At 36.4% G+C, this 18129-nt stretch overlaps 4 protein-coding genes across 4 annotated transcripts; 2 read left to right on the top strand and 2 right to left on the bottom strand.

Annotated features, from left to right (window-relative positions):
* Window positions 1-247: 247 nt before the first annotated feature.
* Window positions 248-5720, top strand: GCK72_016726 (uncharacterized protein; the record flags this gene model as incomplete). Its single annotated transcript, XM_053731652.1, has 11 exons — window positions 248-466; window positions 510-677; window positions 726-1037; window positions 1080-1517; window positions 1561-1728; window positions 1775-2086; window positions 2136-2402; window positions 3752-4063; window positions 4165-4404; window positions 5192-5359; window positions 5406-5720. 11 exons carry the CDS (start codon window positions 248-250, stop codon window positions 5718-5720), a joined length of 2919 nt encoding a protein of 972 aa, XP_053580565.1.
* A 1195-nt stretch (window positions 5721-6915) lies between these two features.
* GCK72_016725 (uncharacterized protein) lies at window positions 6916-10369 on the top strand (the record flags this gene model as incomplete). The annotated part of the gene is made up of 4 exons (XM_053731651.1): window positions 6916-7128; window positions 7172-7339; window positions 7386-7697; window positions 9983-10369. 4 exons carry the CDS (start codon window positions 6916-6918, stop codon window positions 10367-10369), a joined length of 1080 nt encoding a protein of 359 aa, XP_053580564.1.
* Window positions 10370-12382: 2013 nt separating this feature from the next.
* On the bottom strand, window positions 12383-13091 carry GCK72_016724 (uncharacterized protein; the record flags this gene model as incomplete). Its single annotated transcript, XM_003101602.2, has 3 exons — window positions 12383-12562; window positions 12627-12800; window positions 12849-13091. The coding sequence occupies 3 exons, from the start codon at window positions 13089-13091 to the stop codon at window positions 12383-12385; spliced, it is 597 nt and encodes a 198-aa protein (XP_003101650.2).
* A 534-nt stretch (window positions 13092-13625) lies between these two features.
* On the bottom strand, window positions 13626-15685 carry GCK72_016723 (uncharacterized protein; the record flags this gene model as incomplete). The annotated part of the gene is made up of 3 exons (XM_053731650.1): window positions 13626-13828; window positions 13879-14185; window positions 15608-15685. 3 exons carry the CDS (start codon window positions 15683-15685, stop codon window positions 13626-13628), a joined length of 588 nt encoding a protein of 195 aa, XP_053580563.1.
* Between the last annotated feature and the right edge of the window lie 2444 nt (window positions 15686-18129).

The raw sequence follows: 18129 nt of genomic DNA, 5'->3' as shown, positions 1-18129 counted from the left end.
TTTGAAATACTTTTCTTCCCAAGGCAAACAATTATTCTCGATGACTGTCACCGTGTCAAACGACTATTTAGTTTGGTTGATTCACTATTATTTCATAGATATGCGAAAATCGGGAGATTAGAATGAGAAGAGATTAAATGTTGCGGTTATTTACAAGTTGCAGGTCTCTCATTGATCTTTTGAACAAATCTGTAAATTTTTTGTATAAATATCGCACGCACGGAGGTCGAACTAACTATTGTTTGAAATGATCAAGTTAGTTCTCATTCTTTTAAGTCCAGTTCTGGTGAAGTCTTCGATTGTTCGCAGCGACGGCACTCCTCCAGTTTGTCTCTCGGAAACTAACAATGCTTGTCAAGAAGAACTGAAGCAGAAAAATGAAACTCTGATAGAAATTACTAACACCTACTACCCTCCGCTAACAGATTCGCTCAAAAATTATACGGAGCAATGCCGTAATGTGATGGTAAGACCATGATTCTAAACGAATCAATTTAATTTAATTCAAGGAATGCGCTTCTGGGCTCGAGTGCTTCCAAGGGAAATCACAGAGGGAAATTTTTGAAACGTCTTGCGATATGGTCGGTTCAAGATGGTATTATTTCGATTCATGCTTCTTTCGAATTTTATTAAAGATTTATTCAAATGATCACAACTGCACAGCAGGGTTTAGCTTTGTTAGTGAAGGAGATGTTACATTGTTTTCCATTTATTCGTCGTTTCAGGAAAACTTATTCACTGCTGATACAATTTTCAAAAAGGAGAAACAATGTGTTTTGAACATTGGTCTGGGTGTCTGCAAAACCGAGTTTTTTAACTATTTACAAAATAACTACGATGAATTGATTGAACTATACACAAACAGGCCTACTTCGGATATTGATCTATGGGATCATCCCAGTGAAAAATTCTACATGCTGCATTGTGATGTTTTGCGAACCGATTTTGAACAGAAATCAAAAAATATTAGTATATTATCCGTCAACCAGGAAAATGCTGATGTTCAAAAAGTTTCAGTGATTGGTCAATCCGCTCAGGTAACTGATTCATATAAATTTCTAAAAAATATCAAGTTTCAGAAATGCATACAAAAATCTTTGATTATTCATGGAAATGACAAATATTACAAAATATTCAAGAATATGCATGCATTCGTTGCCGTTATGTCCAATATTTTCAAACATCGTCCCAGACTCTTAGAATACCCGTGTCTTTCTTCGGTCAGTTGGTTTACGGTTTATTATGAAGTGTGTGAATGTATGGATGTCGGAGATGCAAAGAAATGTGTATGGTCTTTCATCACATTACATTGTCAAAAGGAAATGATGACAGACTTCAAAAATCAGACAGTTACTTTGACACCACGCAATGAATCTCCAATTTGTCGTTCGGAAACTAATAATGCTTGTCAAGAAGAAATGAAGAAGAAAAATGAAACTCTGGAAAGAATTTATCACATACACCATCCGCTAACAGAATTATTCAATATTTATACGGATCAATGTCGTAATGTGATGGTAAGACCATGATTTTGAACTAATTAAATTAAATTTATTCAAGGAATGCGCCTCTGGACTCGAGTGCTTCAAAGGAAAATCGCAGAGGGAAATTTTTGAAACGTCTTGCGATAATGTCCGCTCAGGGTGGTATTCATTCGATTTTTGCATATATCACATTTTGGAGAAGATTTATTCAAATGATCACAACTGCACAGCAGGTTTTAGTTTTGTTAGTGAAAGAGATGTTCTCTTGTTTTTATTTCTCGTCGTTTCAGGAAAACTTTTTCACTGCTGATACGATTTTCAAGAAGGAGAAACAATGTATTTTAAACATTGGCCAGGATATCTGCAAAACCGATGATTTTAATTTTCTACTAAATAACTACGATGAATTGATTGAACTATATACAAACAAGCCTACTTCGGATGAGGATGGATGGGATCATCCCAGTGAAAAATTCTACAGAATGCATTGTGATGTTTTGGGAAGTGATTTTGTACACAAATTGTATAACATTACGACACTATCTATAAACCAGGAAAATTCCGATGTTCAAAAAGTTTTAGAGACTGCTCAAATGGCTCACGTAACTGATTCATGATAACTTCTAAAGATCTAAAGATATTAAGTTCCAGAAATGCCTACAAAAGTCTCTTGTTGTTCGCTTTGACAATTATTACAGTCAGTTAGTCAGGAATATTCAAGCATTCGTTGCAGTTTTGACCAATATTTTCAAACATCGTCCCAGACTGTTGGAATGCGTGTTTCTTGACTTTTACCGTTTGGAGGTTTTCCGTGGAGTAATGGATTGTATGGATGTCGGAGACGCAAAGAAATGTATATTGGCTTTTCTCCACTTACGTTGTCCAAACGAAGTGTTGGCACATTTGAAAAATCCCACAGTTCCTATGACACCACACAATGAATCGAATTTTCCCGACTTTTCATTTTCAATGTCTAAGAATAACCAGAGACGCAAATTTGTTTTCACTGTGAACAATAATTAATAAAGTTATGAATGAATGAATAATACTGTTATATAATTCTTTGCATGAATGAACAGAGTATTGTACAAGAAAGCACTAACCAGGGAGGCAAACGCTAGAATTCTCACTTTATTGACTAGTTCAATGAATAATATCATACTTGCGAACCGGACCGAAACGAATGATGAGAAATAAGTTGCATTCGGAACATTTCTTCGCATAGAACCTAATTTTAATGTGTGTTGCATTTCTGCCGACTTATTTTGACTATTATATTTATTACGTTCTTTTTTTTTTACTTCCGGGAGGTTAATGAGTCATGAAATAAAGAAGCAATTAGACAAAACATACTTAAGGCTGCGAAACGAGCGGAGAAAGTTAGTCATTCATTGGGACATTTCGTGAGAAAGTGTTAATTCGCGTTCACTCCCCGGTACTAGAAAATAGTCATGAACTATTACTGTTCTTTTCGGAATGAGTCAAAGTGATCTCATCTAAAATATTCTGAATATTCTGCACGTTCAAGCAGATTGGGTGGGCGCTAAGCTGGATTGAAAACGAAATTTGACCGAGGCAAACAATCATTCTCGATGACTGTCACCGTGTCAAACGACTATTTAGTTTTGTTGATCTACTATGATTTCATAGATTTGTGAAAATCATGGAATTAGAATGAGAGGAGATTAAATGTTGCGGATATTTACATGTTGCAGGTTTTCACTGATCTTTTGAACAGATTTGTGAATTTTTGTATAAATATCGCATGCATGGAGGTCGAAGAAATGACTGTTTGAAATGTTCAAGTTAGTAATCATATGTTTGATTCCACTTCTGGTGAAGTCTTTTATTGATCGAAACGGCTCTCCTCCAATTTGTCTTTCGGAAACTAATAATGCTTGTCAAGAAGAAATGAAGCAAAAAAATGAAACGCTGAAAACTATTCCTTACTACAACCCTCCGCTAACAGATTTATTCAACAGTTATACGGAGCAATGTCATAAAGTGATGGTAAGACCATGATTCTAAACCAATTAAATTAAATGTATTCAAGGAATGTGCGTCTGGGATCGAGTGCTTTAAAGGGAAATCGCAGAGGGAAATTTTTGAAACATCTTGCGATACTGTCGGCAAACACTGGTATAATGTCGATTCATGCCTTTATAAAATTGTGATGAAGATTTATTCAAATGATCACAACTGCACAACAGGTTTCAGTTTTGTTAGTGAAAAGGATGTTCCACTGTTTTTATTTCTCGACGTTTCAGGAAAACTTATTCACTGCTGATACAATTTTCAAGAAGGAGAAACAATGTGTTTTGAACATTGGCCAGGGTGTCTGCAAAACCGATGATTTCAATTTTCTACAAAATAACTACGATGATTTGATTGAACTGTACACAAAAAACCCTACTTCGGATAATGATCAATGGGATCATCCCAGTGAAAAATTCTACAGAATGCATTGTGATGCATTGCAAGACGATTTTGTACAGAAATCATTAGGTATTATGATAACCTCTGTCAATCAGAAAAATGCTGATGTTCAAAAAGTTGTTGAGATTGGTCAATCCGCTCAGGTAACTGATTCATATGTACGTCTAAAAAGATCAATTTTCAGAAATGCACACAAAGATACCTCCCTGTTCAAAATGATGACCATTATTACAACATGTACAAGAATGTGCAACCATTCGTTGCAGTTATGACCGATATTTTCAAACGTCGCCCAAGACTATTGGAATACCGGTGTCTTAGCTCGTTCGGCTGGATTGACTTTTTCGATGGAGCAATGGAATGTATGAATGGCGGAGACACAAAGAAGTGTGTATTGTCTTTGATCAGAAAATATTGTCAAGATGAAATATTGGCTGATTTCGAAGATCTGACAGTTACCATGCCACCAAGCAAGAGATCGAATGTTCCGGGCGTTTCATTTTCAATGTTTAAGAATAACCAGAGACACAAATTCGTTTTCACTGTGAAAAATAAATTGATAAATTTCTGAGTGAATGAATAATATTGTTATATGATTCATTGTATGAATGAACAGAGTATTGCGGAAACGGACGATGTGAAAAATAATTTTAAAACTCTCATATAAAGCTCAAGGGAGCTTTATTTAAAAATATAAACAACTATGAAATAAATCTTTTTTTAAACACATTTGCAGGTGCTTTCAGAATCTTTGAAATTTCAAGACAACAAGCAAAAAATCTTGACCCCGGCAAACAATCATTCTCGATGACTGTCACCGTTCTCATCAAGTATTTAGTTTGGTTGATCTACTATTATGTCACAGATTTGTGAAAATTATGTGATTAAAGTGAAAGAGATTAAATGTTGCGGTTATTCACATTTTGCAGGTCTTTCATTGATCTTTTGAACTGATTTGTGAATTTTTGTATAAATATCGCACGCATGGAGGTCGAACAAACTATTGTTTGAAATGTTCAAGTTAGTACTCATTTTTTTAATTCCACTTCTGGTACACTCTTATGTCCATCGCAGCGACGACCGTTTTCCAATTTGTCTTTCGGAAACTAACAATGCATGTCAAGAAGAAATGAAGAAGAAAAATGAAACTCTGGAAAGAATTTATCACATACACCATCCGCTAACAGATTTATTCAATATTTATACGGATCAATGTCGTAATGTGATGGTAAGACCATGTTTCTAAACTAATTGAATCAAATGTATTTAAGGAATGTGCGTCTGGGCTCGAGTGTTTCAAAGGGAAATCGCAGAGGGAAATTATTGAAACGTCTTGCGATGATGTCGGCACATTACAGTATTCAATTGATGATTGCTTACGGAATATTTTGAAGAAGATTTATTCAAATGATCACAATTGCACAGCGGGGTTTAGTTTTGTTAGTGAAAGAGATGTTCCACTGTTTTTATTAATCGTCGTTTCAGGAAAACTTATTCACTGCTGATACAATTTTCAAGAAGGAGAAACAATGTATTTTAAACATTGGCCAGGGTGTCTGCAAAACCGATGATTTCGATTTTCTACAAAATAACTACGACGAATTGATTGAGCTGTATACAACAGCCCAACTTCGGATATTGATCAGTGGAATCATCCCAGTGAAAAATTCTACAGAATGCATTGCGATGTTTTGCACAACGATTTTGTACAGAAATCAAAAAATATTAGTATACTATCCGTCAACCAGGAAAATGCTGATGTTCAAAAAGTTGTTGAAATTGCTCAAACTGCTCAGGTAATTGAGTCATATGAACGTCTAAAAAGATCTAGTTCCAGAAATGCAATCAAAAACCTGTCATTATTCCTGGATATGAAAGATATATCAAAATGGTCTCCGAGAATATACAAGCATTCCCTGCAGTTATGACCAATGTTTTCGAACGTCGTCCCAGGATGTTGGAATACCGGTGTCTCACCTCGTTCAGTTGGTGGGGGGTTTTCCGTGAAGTAGTGGAATGTATGGATGGCGGAGACGCAAAGAAGTGTGTATTGTCTTTCATCAGATCACATTGTCAAGATGAAATATTGGCAGATTTCCAAAACCTGGCAGTTACTATGCCACCACGCAATGGATCGAATGTTCCGGGCGTTTCATTTTCTATGTTTAAGAATAACCAGAGGCGCAAGTTTGTTTTCACTGTGAACAATAAATTGATAAATTTCTGAATGAATGAATAATATTGTTATACGACTCATATCATGAAGGAACATAGTATTATGCAGAACAAGGGGAAGAAAAGTACAAGCTCAGGAAAGCAGAGTACTCAGAGAAAACATGAATAAGGCTGCAAAACGAGCGAAAAAGGTCAATCCGTCTATAGGATGTTTTGTGAGAAAGAGTTTTAAGTCAATAATGCCAAGAATAGCGTATTGAGCAGATCCCCTCAACGCTCCCTTCTAATCAGCTCTCGTTTCCTATAAGTTCTCCCGAATGGTGTTCTTTATAATTATTGCAGTTCCAATCATATCAATTATTGGAATGACACAGGCTTTCTACATTGAAAAGAAACTATTTTTACCTTGGAAGTTTAACACACTCAATACTTGAATAATTCGTTTTTACTCCCCGGTACTAAAAATTAGTCATGAACTATTACTGTTCTTTTCGGAATGAGTCAAAGTGATCTCATCTAAAATATTCTGAATATTCTGCACGTTCACGCAGATTGGGTGGCCGCTAAGCTGGATTGAAAATGAAATTACAGGCGACAAACAATCACTCACTCTCGATGACTGTTACCGTGTCAAACGACTATTTAGTTTGGTTGATCTACCGTGATTTCATAGATTTGTGAAAATCATGGAATTAGAATGAGAGGAGATTAAATGTTGCATTTATTTACATGTTGCAAATTTTAACTGATCTTTTGAACAGATTTGTGAATTTTTGTATAAATATCGCATGCATGGAGGTCGAAGAAATGACTGTTTGAAATGTTCAAGTTAGTAATCATATGTTTGATTCCACTTCTGGTGAAGTCTTTTATTGATCGAAACGGCTCTCCTCCAATTTGTCTTTCGGAAACTAACAATGCTTGTCAAGAAGAAATGAAGAAGAAAAATGAAACTCTGGGAAGAATTTCTCACATATACCCTCCGCTAACAGATTCGCTCAAAAATTATACGGATCAATGTCGTAATGTTATGGTAAGACCATGATTCTGAACTAATAAAATGAAGTTAATTCAAGGAATGTGCGTCTGGGCTCGAGTGCTTCAAAGGGAAATCGCAGAGGGAAATTTTTGAAACGTCTTGCGATGATGTCGGCACAAGACGGTACGATTTCGATTCATGTCTATATAAAATTGTGACGAAGATTCACTCAAATGATCACAACTGCACAGGAGGGTTTAGTTTTGTTAGTGAAAAAGATGTTCCCTCGTTTCCATTGCTTGTCGTTTTAGGAAAACTTATTCACTGCTGATACAATTTTCAAGACGGAGAAAACATGTGTATTGAACATTGGCCAGGGTGTCTGCAAAACCGATGATTTCAATTTTTTACAAGATAACTACGATGGATTGATTGAACTATATACAAACAACCCTGCTTCGGATATTGATCGATGGGATCATCCCAGTGAAAAATTCTACAGAATGCATTGTGATGTTTTACGAAGTGATTTTGTACAGAAATCATTGAATATTAGGATATTATCTGTCAATCAGAAAAATGCTGATGTTCAAAAAGTTTTAGAGATTGGTCAATCCGCTCAGGTAACTGATTCATATGAATTTCTAAACATATCAAGTTCCAGAAATGCCTACAAAAATCTTTGATTGTTTATGGAAATGACAATTATTACAAAATGTTCATAAAGAAAATACAAACATTCCCTGCAGTTATGACCGATATTTTCAAACATCGTCCCAGACTGTTGGAATACCGGTGTCTTTCTTCGTTCAGTTGGTTTGAGTTTTTCCGTGAAGTCGTGGAGTGTATGGATGGCGACGACCCAGAGAAATGTGTATTGGCTTTTATCACACCAGGGTGTCAAGAAGAAATATTGGCGGATTTCCAAAACCTGACAGTTACCATGAGACCACGCAATCAATCAAATGTTCCAGACTTTTCATTTTCTGTGTTTAATAATAACCAGAGACGCAAGTTTGTTTTCACTGTGAACAATAAGTCAATATATTTCTGAATGAATGAATAATATTGTTAAATGACTAATTTCGTTAATGAACAGAGTATTGGGAAAAATGTGGACAAGAAAGCAGTAACTCAGGGAGGCAGACGCTGGAATTCTCACTTTACTGAACAGCGCAATGAATAATATCATACTTGCAAACCGGGCAGAAACGGACGATGAGGAAAGTTACGAATAAAACGAAGGCCACTGAACATGAGGTAAGAACTTTGCGTTGTATCAAACCTAATTTCATTGTGTGTTGCATTTTTGCCAATTTCCAATTGATTTGTATACTTACTTTGTTCTTTTTAATTCACGGGAGCATCTCACGGAGTGAGCAGGTGATCAATGTCAAGGAATTATTGGGCGAAACTTAGGCAAGACATACGTTATAACGGATGGAGAAGACCAGTCAGTCTTTAGGATATTTCGTGAGAAGTGGTTTTAAATCAATAATTGTACCTTATTTCTCAATTCATAATGTCTTCTATTTATTCCCCTCATACCGGTCATTCTTTTATTTGTTGCCCCACATCTCTCACTTTAACCCACCCTTTGAATGGTCTCGTGAGGGACTCATTCTCAGCCTCTCGCCCCATATATATTGATAATATTTGATAAGAATAAATGCAAAATACAAATTCCGGGGACAGAGCATCGAGCGAACCCTCCCAACGCTTCCTTCAGATTTTCCTCGTTTCCTGTTAAGACAGCTATGGTGTTCTCAAGAATCACTGTGATTTCAGTCATAACAACTATTGTAATGACACAGCTTTTCTACATTAAAAAGGAATCATTTTAACAATCTTGACCAAAGTGAACAATCACTCTCGATGACTGTCACCGTGTCAAACGACTATCTAGTTTGGTTGATCTACTATGATTTCATAAATTTGTGAAAATTATGAGATTAAAATGAGAAAAGATTAAATGTTGCGGTTATTTACATGTTGCAGGTTTTTCACTGATCTTTTGAACAAATCTGTGAATTTTTGTATAAATATCGCACGCATGGAGGTCGAACAAACTATTGTTTGAAATGATCAAGTTAATACTCATTTTTTCAATTCCACTTCTGGTAAACTCTTGGATTTATCGCAGCGACTACTCTTTACCAATTTGTCTTTCGGAAACTAACAATGCCTGTCAAGAAGAAATGAAGAAGAAAAATGAAACTCTGTCAAGGATTTCTTACTACTACCCTCCGCTAACAGATTTACTCAATAATTATACGGAGCAATGTCGTAATGTGATGGTAAGACACTGATTTTGAACTAATTGAATTAAATGTATTCAAGGAATGTGCGTCTGGGCTTGAGTGTTTCAAAGGGAAATCGCAGAGAGATATTTTTGAAACGTCTTGCGATAATGTCGGCACCAGAGCGTATTCATTCGATACGTGCATATCTCAAATATTGAAGAAGATTTATTCAAGTGATCACAATTGCACAGCGGGGTTTAGTTTTGTTAGTGGAAAAAGATGTTCCATTGTTTCTATTTCTCGTTGTTTCGGGAAAACTTGTTCACTGCTGACACAATTTTCAAGAAAGAGAAACCATGTGTTCTGAAAATTGGCCAGAGTGTCTGCTACACCGATTATTTTAATTTTTTACAAAATAACTACGATGAATTGATTGAACTGTACACAAACAACCCAACTTCGTATATTGACCAGTGGAATCATCCCAGTGAAAAATTCTACAGAATGCATTGTGATACTTTGCAAGACGATTTTGTACAGAAATCATTGAATATTAGGATATTATCTGTCAACCAGAAAAATGCTGATGTTCAAAAAGTTTTAGAGATTGGTCAATCCGCTCAGGTAACTGATTCATATGTACGTCTAAAAAGATCAATTTTCAGAAATGCACACAAAAATACCTCCTTGTTCAAAGTAATGATCATTATTACAAAATGTACATGAATGTGCAAACACTCGTTGCAGTTATGACAGATATTTTCAAACATCGTCCGAGACTGTTTGAATATCGGTGTCTTACCTCGTTCAGTTGGTATGAGTTTTTCGGTAAAGTCGTGGAGTGTATCGATGTTGGAGACGCAAAGAAATGTGTATTGGCTTTGATCACATTACGTTGTCAAAAAGAAATGATGGCAGATTTCAAAAATCAGACAGCGACTACGATACCACGTAATGAATCGAATGTTCCGGTCTTTTCATTTTCAATGTATAAGAATAACGAGAAGCACAAATTTGTATTCACCATGAACAATAACTCAATATACTTCTGAAAAATGAATAATATTGTTATATGACTCATTTCGTGAATGAACAGAATATTGAACAAAACGTCGGCATGAAAAATACACATTCAGGAAAGCAGACGCTTTCATTCTCACTTTTAAGAGTTTTGTTTCTTATCGAACCTAATTTTTTTGTGTTTTGCATTTTTCCCGATTTAAAATTGACAGTTATATTTATTATGTTTCATTAACTCACAGGAGCTTTATGAATAATGAATTTAACTGTTTTTGAGTATATCTCACAAGTGTGAGCAGGTCATTTGTGTGAAGGAATCATCTGGTAAGACACATGTGGCCACCCCTTCTGTCTCCAGAAGGCCGCCGGTAATGTGTCGAGTAGGGTGGGAACATGAGCCCGATTTAAGTGGTTCAGGGTATAGGAAGCGCCCGAGGTGCTGATAACTCAAGTGTTTACAAGAACCGTTTTATTAGGATAAAAAGCATGTTCCGCGAGGAACTGCACACATAAACCTTTTCGGTTCTGCCTTTTACAATACAAGAGAGAAATAGGGGAAAAGAGTTATCGAGGGAACACAATAGAAACTCTGCAAGGCTCCGATACACATGAAGGAGGCTCTCGAGTGACTACAGAACGCTCTCAAACTACTTCTCTTACAAAACACAATAACAGAGCGGTTAGAAGAACACACTTAAAGCGACACAACACTAAATTATAAAAAGCTTAGGCCAGTCGAGGGGAGTCGGTCGGGTACGGTCACAGTCGTTGAGTAGGTGTGCGCGTGGCGAGACCTGCTCACGTCGAAACAGCGTGCACCTTGACTGGAGAGACGCAGACACGATTTAGGCGGCGATTTGAATGATGGAAAATTACTTCCGCCTGAAATTGGGTTAAAGAGACAGGGAAGAAGGGAGTTAATTAACAGAAAGTAAAATACGTAATAAGTAGTAACTAAATTCGAATAATTTAGTGATACAAATTACATTTTAGTTTGGAGTGGGACAGGAACCTGATTCGGGGACCAGGAGACTGTCTACAACACACACATATTAGTACGGCAAGCAGGTTACAACCGCGCTCTACCGAAACAAAAGGAAATTGTGTGCGAAAATGAGAGATTCAGAGAAAAAGAGATATTTCTCAAGGAGGCGCGCAGTTGTAACAACTGTGTCGAGCTAATAAAACTGCAAAACCGGCGGAGAACGGCAGTCAGTTAATGGGATGTTTTGTAAGAAGGGGTTTTAAAGCAATAATTCTGGGGGAGAGCGCATCAAGCGGATCTTCCCAACGCTCCCTTCAGTTTTTCTCGTTTCCTGTAAAGCTGGCTATGGTTTTCTCCGTAATCATTGCAGTTCCAATCATAACAAGTATTGGAATGAATGACACAGTATTTCTACATTGAAAGGAAACCATTTTTACGATGAACACTACCCATACTTTGGTTTGTTTTTGTTCAACACTACCCATACTTTGGTTGTTGATGTTACCTCCTAAATGAATAATAATACCTCCTTGTTCAAAGTAATGACCATTATTACAAAATGTACATGAATTTGCAAACATTCGTTGCAGTTATGACCGATATTTTCAAACATCGTCCCAGACTGTTGGAATACCGGTGTCTTTCCTCGTTCAGTTGGTATGAGTTTTTCCGTGAAGTCGTGGAGTGCATGGATGTCGGAAACGCAGAGAAATGTGTATTGGCTTTTATCACACCAGGGTGTCAAGAAGAAATATTGGCAGATTTCTAAAACCTGACAGTTACTATGACACCACGCAAAGATTATAATGTTCCGGACGTTTCATTTTCTATGATTAAGAATAACCAAAGGCGCAAATTTGTTTTTACTGTGACCAATAATTAATAAAGTGATGAGTGAATGAATAATATTTGGTCTAAACTACATACATCTGTATAGAACAATTTAGAATTTATTTTGACATTCAAATTTTTTTTAAATTTAATTTCGAACAAAACAGAAATGAATGAAATTCAAAAATAAGTTCAAGATGTTGTAACAATCTGTATACTACTACTGCAACTACTGTTTTACGTCCAAAGTATCATAACGATGTACTGTAGTATGATAAGCTCTTGCGTAGTCCGTAAACCCAGTTCTCGGATATCTGCAAAACAGTCGGAATTCCTTTGTGTAGTACCAGATGGATGTTTCAATGGAGAGAAGGTAAAGGTAGACGTGGATTATGATATTGGCGGTGGTCTGAAAGTTCTAAAAATTCAAAAAAAAATTTCTTAAAAATCAACATAACCATTTTCAAACTTACACAGTATGGCCACAAAAAGTGTCCAGTTAAACCGAAAAACAGAGTGATAAAGTTCATAGATTTCCAATGAATTCTCAACGGTAACTTTGGTAGCAGTATAGTTTGATACCAAACCATTCGAATCGCTGCATAAATTGAAAAGACCAAAGACATGATTCGAGCGTAGTACAGATTCTGAAACAATCAAATTATTTTCTGAAATATCTCTTATCTTTTACTCACCCATCCATCTTGAACATGCAAAATATTTAGAATATTACAGATGAAACCACATTGAACCATTCCAAAAAGAACAGTAATAGTTACATGACTCTTTTCAAGTACCGGGGAAAGAACCCCAATTACTAAATTATTGATTGTGGTGTATTCCCAGAATACCAATGGTTTTTTGCCCTCGATATAGACGTGTTGAGTCATTGCGATTAATACAATGATTGGAATTGCAGTGATAACAGAGAACACCATCGGGGAACAACTTACAGGAATAGACGAAAAATGGTTTGCAAGTCAGTAAACGTAATTGTCGACGGACTGTGCTAATCCTTTGCTCACTCTATACGTGCAATTTATTGATTTCAACGGTTTCCCAGGGGACAGTACTGTAACCAGACAACAGGTTCACACTGTCATGCAGTGCTCGATAGGGGACGACGTACCGCGCGTCCCAGATGGTCTAATGGATCTCTTTACGTGAAAAATCGCGTCTCTAGATATGTCTTTAAATTCTGTGAAAGTTTGACTATTATACGACGGAAATTGTTATAGCGCTAATTGCACGTAGACCAACTTTCAAAATTGTCTCAAACGGGCACCACAACTTTATTTTTGACTGGATTTCTTTGAAATTAGGTCGTATAGATAGAGAAAAACGCGGGCTTTCTTATGGTATAAACATCTTTAAGATTCGTCCAAAACTGACCGAGTTATGATCCAAACCGTTTTGGCAGAAAAAAGGAAAACATTTATTGAACAAATAGCAATTTATCCCTTACTTTAGAGTCAATGAACATTTTGACCTACAAGCCTTGCCGAAGAAACTATAACAGATATCGGATTAGTGCGGATAACATTTTGACGTGGAAATTTTCCCAATGTTATCATTTTGACCAAATGATTCCTATAACTCTTATGCACCAGAATCATGCAGGTGGTTCCAAGCAGCCCATGAAATGAAACAATGAATATAAGATGATTGTTGATCTCTGAAATTCAAAAATTCAGAATTTCAGAAATGTCATGACTCAATGCACACCTTGATTATAATATCCAGTATTTACCGAAAACCAAATATATAAAATTGGGTTCATAAACAATGTAGATGGAATCATGATCTGCATCAACGAGCCCAATAAAAACCGGAATTGCATTTTTCGAGTCTCCGCTGAGACTCGAGTGCTATGAGCGTAGACAAGGTGGTACCAAGTGTGAAGAACGTAAAATGTGCCTTGAGGCAGTAGGATGATAGATTGGATCGCCATGAGCATTGTAGCGAGAGATGGCTTGTTGGTGACAAAGAATAGGCGGGGGTCGAAGAATTCCGGGACAGGGCAGGGGATGGTCTGGAAAAATGTGAAGTATGAGTTTGGTTTTTCGATTTGAGGCAAAACTATACAAATTTGGACTGTGGTATGTAAATTTATCAAAACAAGAACTTTTACTGGGGGGCTTTTTAGGGAATGCCCCCGAGTGGCCTTTTAGTTATAGGACGTGGCCTATATCATCGGAAAGCTGATAAAACGCGGATTCCAAATATATATTTAGTTTTTGCCCTCGAGGTTTGGTATTCAAGAAAAGCGAGGTCAAAGTTGGCAAGTCATTACTTTACCAACATGTCAGATGGTCCAAACTTTGACCTCTTTTTTCTCGAATACCAGACCTCGAGAGCAAAAACTAAGTATATATTTGGGATCAGTGTTTTCTCAGCTTTCTAATGACAAAGGTCATGTTCTATAACTCCTTTCCTAGTAAAGCGATAATGCTCAAAATTATAAAAATGAGAGAGCGCAGAGAAGCTAGACTGTCTAACCTCTCTACGTTTCCTGAAGAACCAAACAAAAGTGTAAAGCTACAGTAACCATTAAGCATCAACAAATCGTAAAAGCAAAAAAAAGAAGTTGAGAGAGAGAGAGAGAGAGAGACGCAGAGAAACTAGACTGTCTGACTTCTCTGCGATCTCTCACTCACTTTCTTCGAGTCTTTCCTGGTAAAACTGTGATTTCTCAGTGACCTTGTTATCAAATTCTCTGAAATTTGGCAGAAATACAAATTTGAGTAAGCTGAATCAGATGCACTTTACCGTTTATCAGTATCTCCTCTAGAAAAAAAGTTAGAGCTCATTTTCTGTTTTGACTTGAATCACTATAGGAAGGTTTCTTTAAAATGTGAAACTGTGATTTCTCAGTGATTTCGTTACAAAATTGCTTTAATAAGTATTTTTTCAAATTTCAGGCAATTTGACAACGAAATCACTGAGGAATCACAGTTTGAAGTTTTTGAAGAAACCTCCCAATTAGGCCAAATCAGAACGTAGTCTGTAACTTTTTTCTAGAAGACAAACGGTAAATTACATCTGATTTAGCATGCTTTAGTTTGTATTTCTGCCAAATTTCAGACAATTTGATAACAAAATCACTGAGAATTCACAGTTTTACTAGAAAAGGGTCATGTGATCATTACAACAGTAAGAGATTACTGAGAAGTTAGGCAGTTTAGCTTCTCTGCGTCTCTTTTTTAACTAATGTTTTCACTTTTGCGGTTTTTGATATGTACTGTAGCTTTACACCTTTACCTTATTTCGTTAGTGAGGAAACGCAGAGAAGTTAGACAGTCTAGCTTCTCTGCGCTCTCTCACGTTTCAAATTTTGAAAATCACAGATTTACTTTCTGAAGAAACCTCAACTTTGATTTTTGGTACATTTGTTTGACAGGAAAACTAAGAACATAAGGATTTTCAGAATCTGTTCTGAAATTTTAAAAAATACCTTCAAAATCTCCATAGCCATCGCTTGCACATCAAACTTCTCCAAATACGGTGGTATCACCGTCACACATGCCACCATATAATTACAAATATTAATCACAACCCGCACCCATCTTCTTTTAATCTTCCATCTAGTCTGCAACGCATTTTGTCGGTTTTCCAACAACCCGATCGCCGCCGACGCGAAAACTGATACCAACGCTTGAATGAGATAAAGTAAAAACCAGGAAGGGATTCCTATATACTGCCCGTATCCCAACATGATACCGGAGACAGATGGGAAAAAAAGAAATGGTAAAGATAGTACATTAAATACAATATCTAGCACAACAGTCCAAAGATGAACGTTTAAAAGCGCCCATTTCGCATTTTTCAGCTGTCTTGGAGTGATTTTTATAACACAATAAGACCCATATAAAGACAATGGAATAGATATAGATGTAACAATATGGACAGAAGTGCTAACATAATCAGAAGAGGAGAAATAAGAAGACTGAGAAGGGCATGAGGAGCGGTAAGTTGTATTGTAGTATTGGTTCATGTCATTTTGAAAAGTAACTTAAAGAAAATTCACCTGACAATTCAAAAAATGAAAAAAAAAATTCAGCTGCTTTGAAACAAGATCTTTAGCCAGAAAAGGGAGACTATTTCTCTGAAAACCTCAAAAATTGAATTTGGAACAAATATTCACCAAATAAAATTTGATATAAAAGCCACCCTTAGAAAAACAGATTCCAAAATTTATGGCACAGTCCTGAATTTTGTAAATCAGAAGTCCCAAATTCACAACGCGTCGAAGATACGCCAGACTCGAAAACCACTAGAAAGTCTGAAGTGGGGACAGCCAGAAATCTGCGCGCCAAAGGCACGCCAGATCATGAAATTTCAAGTCAAAAATCCTAACGACCGAATGCGCCAATGGCACGCCAGCATCCATACATAGGCTAAAATGTTGAGCTAGAAGTGTTCATAACAAACATCCTACGCGTCAACGTCACGCCAGAGCCAATATTTTCAAAGCGTCAAAGGCACACCAGACTCGGAAACCAGGAATTTAGACTTAGAAAGTCAGACATCCGAATATCACAGATTCGAAATCCGTCCGCTTAAAAGCTTGAAATCTCATAACAAACATTCTACGCGTCAACGTCACGCCAGATTCGAAATTAAAGCTGTGTAGTAATTGAGAAGCCGATATCTCCAGAATCAAAATTTTCAAAGCGTCAACGGCACGCCAGACTCGGAAACCTGAAACCAAAGTGACATCATGCTACCAAGATTGGAGGTCTCTCTCCTTCTCATTATCATAACTTTCCATGAAATCCGACCCCTGCTATACAATTTATGTACATCTGACCAACCACACACCACTTTAGTTTTCGAAAGTCATTTTACAAATTTTGAACCCATGATTTGATCCTTTTTTGCATAAAACATCCACATCCGGTATAACGAACGGAAATTGATATTTTCCGTTCTTATCATCCAGTGAACTTTCGAAAATCATAAATCCTTTAGAAAGATTTGATGCACTGAGGTCAGCTGAAGGTCTTCTATGTATTAGAAAACATATATGTAGATAAAAAAGGAATTACGTGATAATGTATTCAATTTTTGTGTTTTGCTTTGATTATGGAGTGTCTCGAGTCAATCGTTTTATGATTTTGAATGAGGTTTGGCAAAAATAATGTCTAAATATAGTTTTGTTAGTTTGGCTTGACTATAACCATAAATTGCCAAAATTCTGGATTAAAAATCTGGATAAAAATCACGAATCATGATTTTCTTGAGATTACGCCAAGTGCCGCATGAGACTTTTTTAATACGGTTGGTATCGGCTCTTCACTTTTTTCAAATTAAAAAAAAATTAAAATGGCTATTAAAGATCCAACCTAGATGTTCATTTTCGTAGTTGACATCTTTTTGATAGCAATTCACGCTTTTGAGATATGCGTCTTTAAAATTAGTTGCCTTAAAATGAGAGAGCGCAGAGAAGCGAGAGTGTCTAACTTCTCTGCGTCTCACTTTCAATCTATGCTTTCAGTTTTGCAGTTACTGCTCTTCATGTGTACTGTAGTTGTTAAATTCGACAGTATTTAGTGAGAGAGGAGGAGACGCAGAAAAGCAAGACACTCTAGCTTCTCTGCGCTCTCTCCCTCTCAAGCCACCTATCTTTAAACGGGTTTATCTCGAAAGCTAGAAAAGCAATCAAAAAGTTGTCAACTGCAAAAATGTAGTATGAGACTAAAACTATATAATGCAACAAATTTTTTTAAACAATCTGATCTGATTCTGTAACAAAGCGTCAAAGTTGGTCGATTTTTCGAAAATATTTGGAATTTGGATAATATTTTTTGTCAGTTTTTTAGTGCTTTCGTAGTTTTTGGCCATCTGACCAAGTTCTTCATGCTCTAAATGTGTAAGGCTTCCCGATTCAAATGTCTCACCCTCCCAGTACAAAGATCTCCCATCCTGCAAAAAATTATGCATTCTGATATGTAGTCTGTCCATATGAAATCTTCA

This window comes from Caenorhabditis remanei, chromosome V, assembly GCF_010183535.1.
Source record: "Caenorhabditis remanei strain PX506 chromosome V, whole genome shotgun sequence".
Lineage (NCBI taxonomy): Eukaryota > Metazoa > Nematoda > Chromadorea > Rhabditida > Rhabditidae > Caenorhabditis > Caenorhabditis remanei.
The sequence above is the reverse complement of the archived record's forward strand: the minus strand, read 5'-3'. Positions and strand labels throughout refer to the sequence as shown.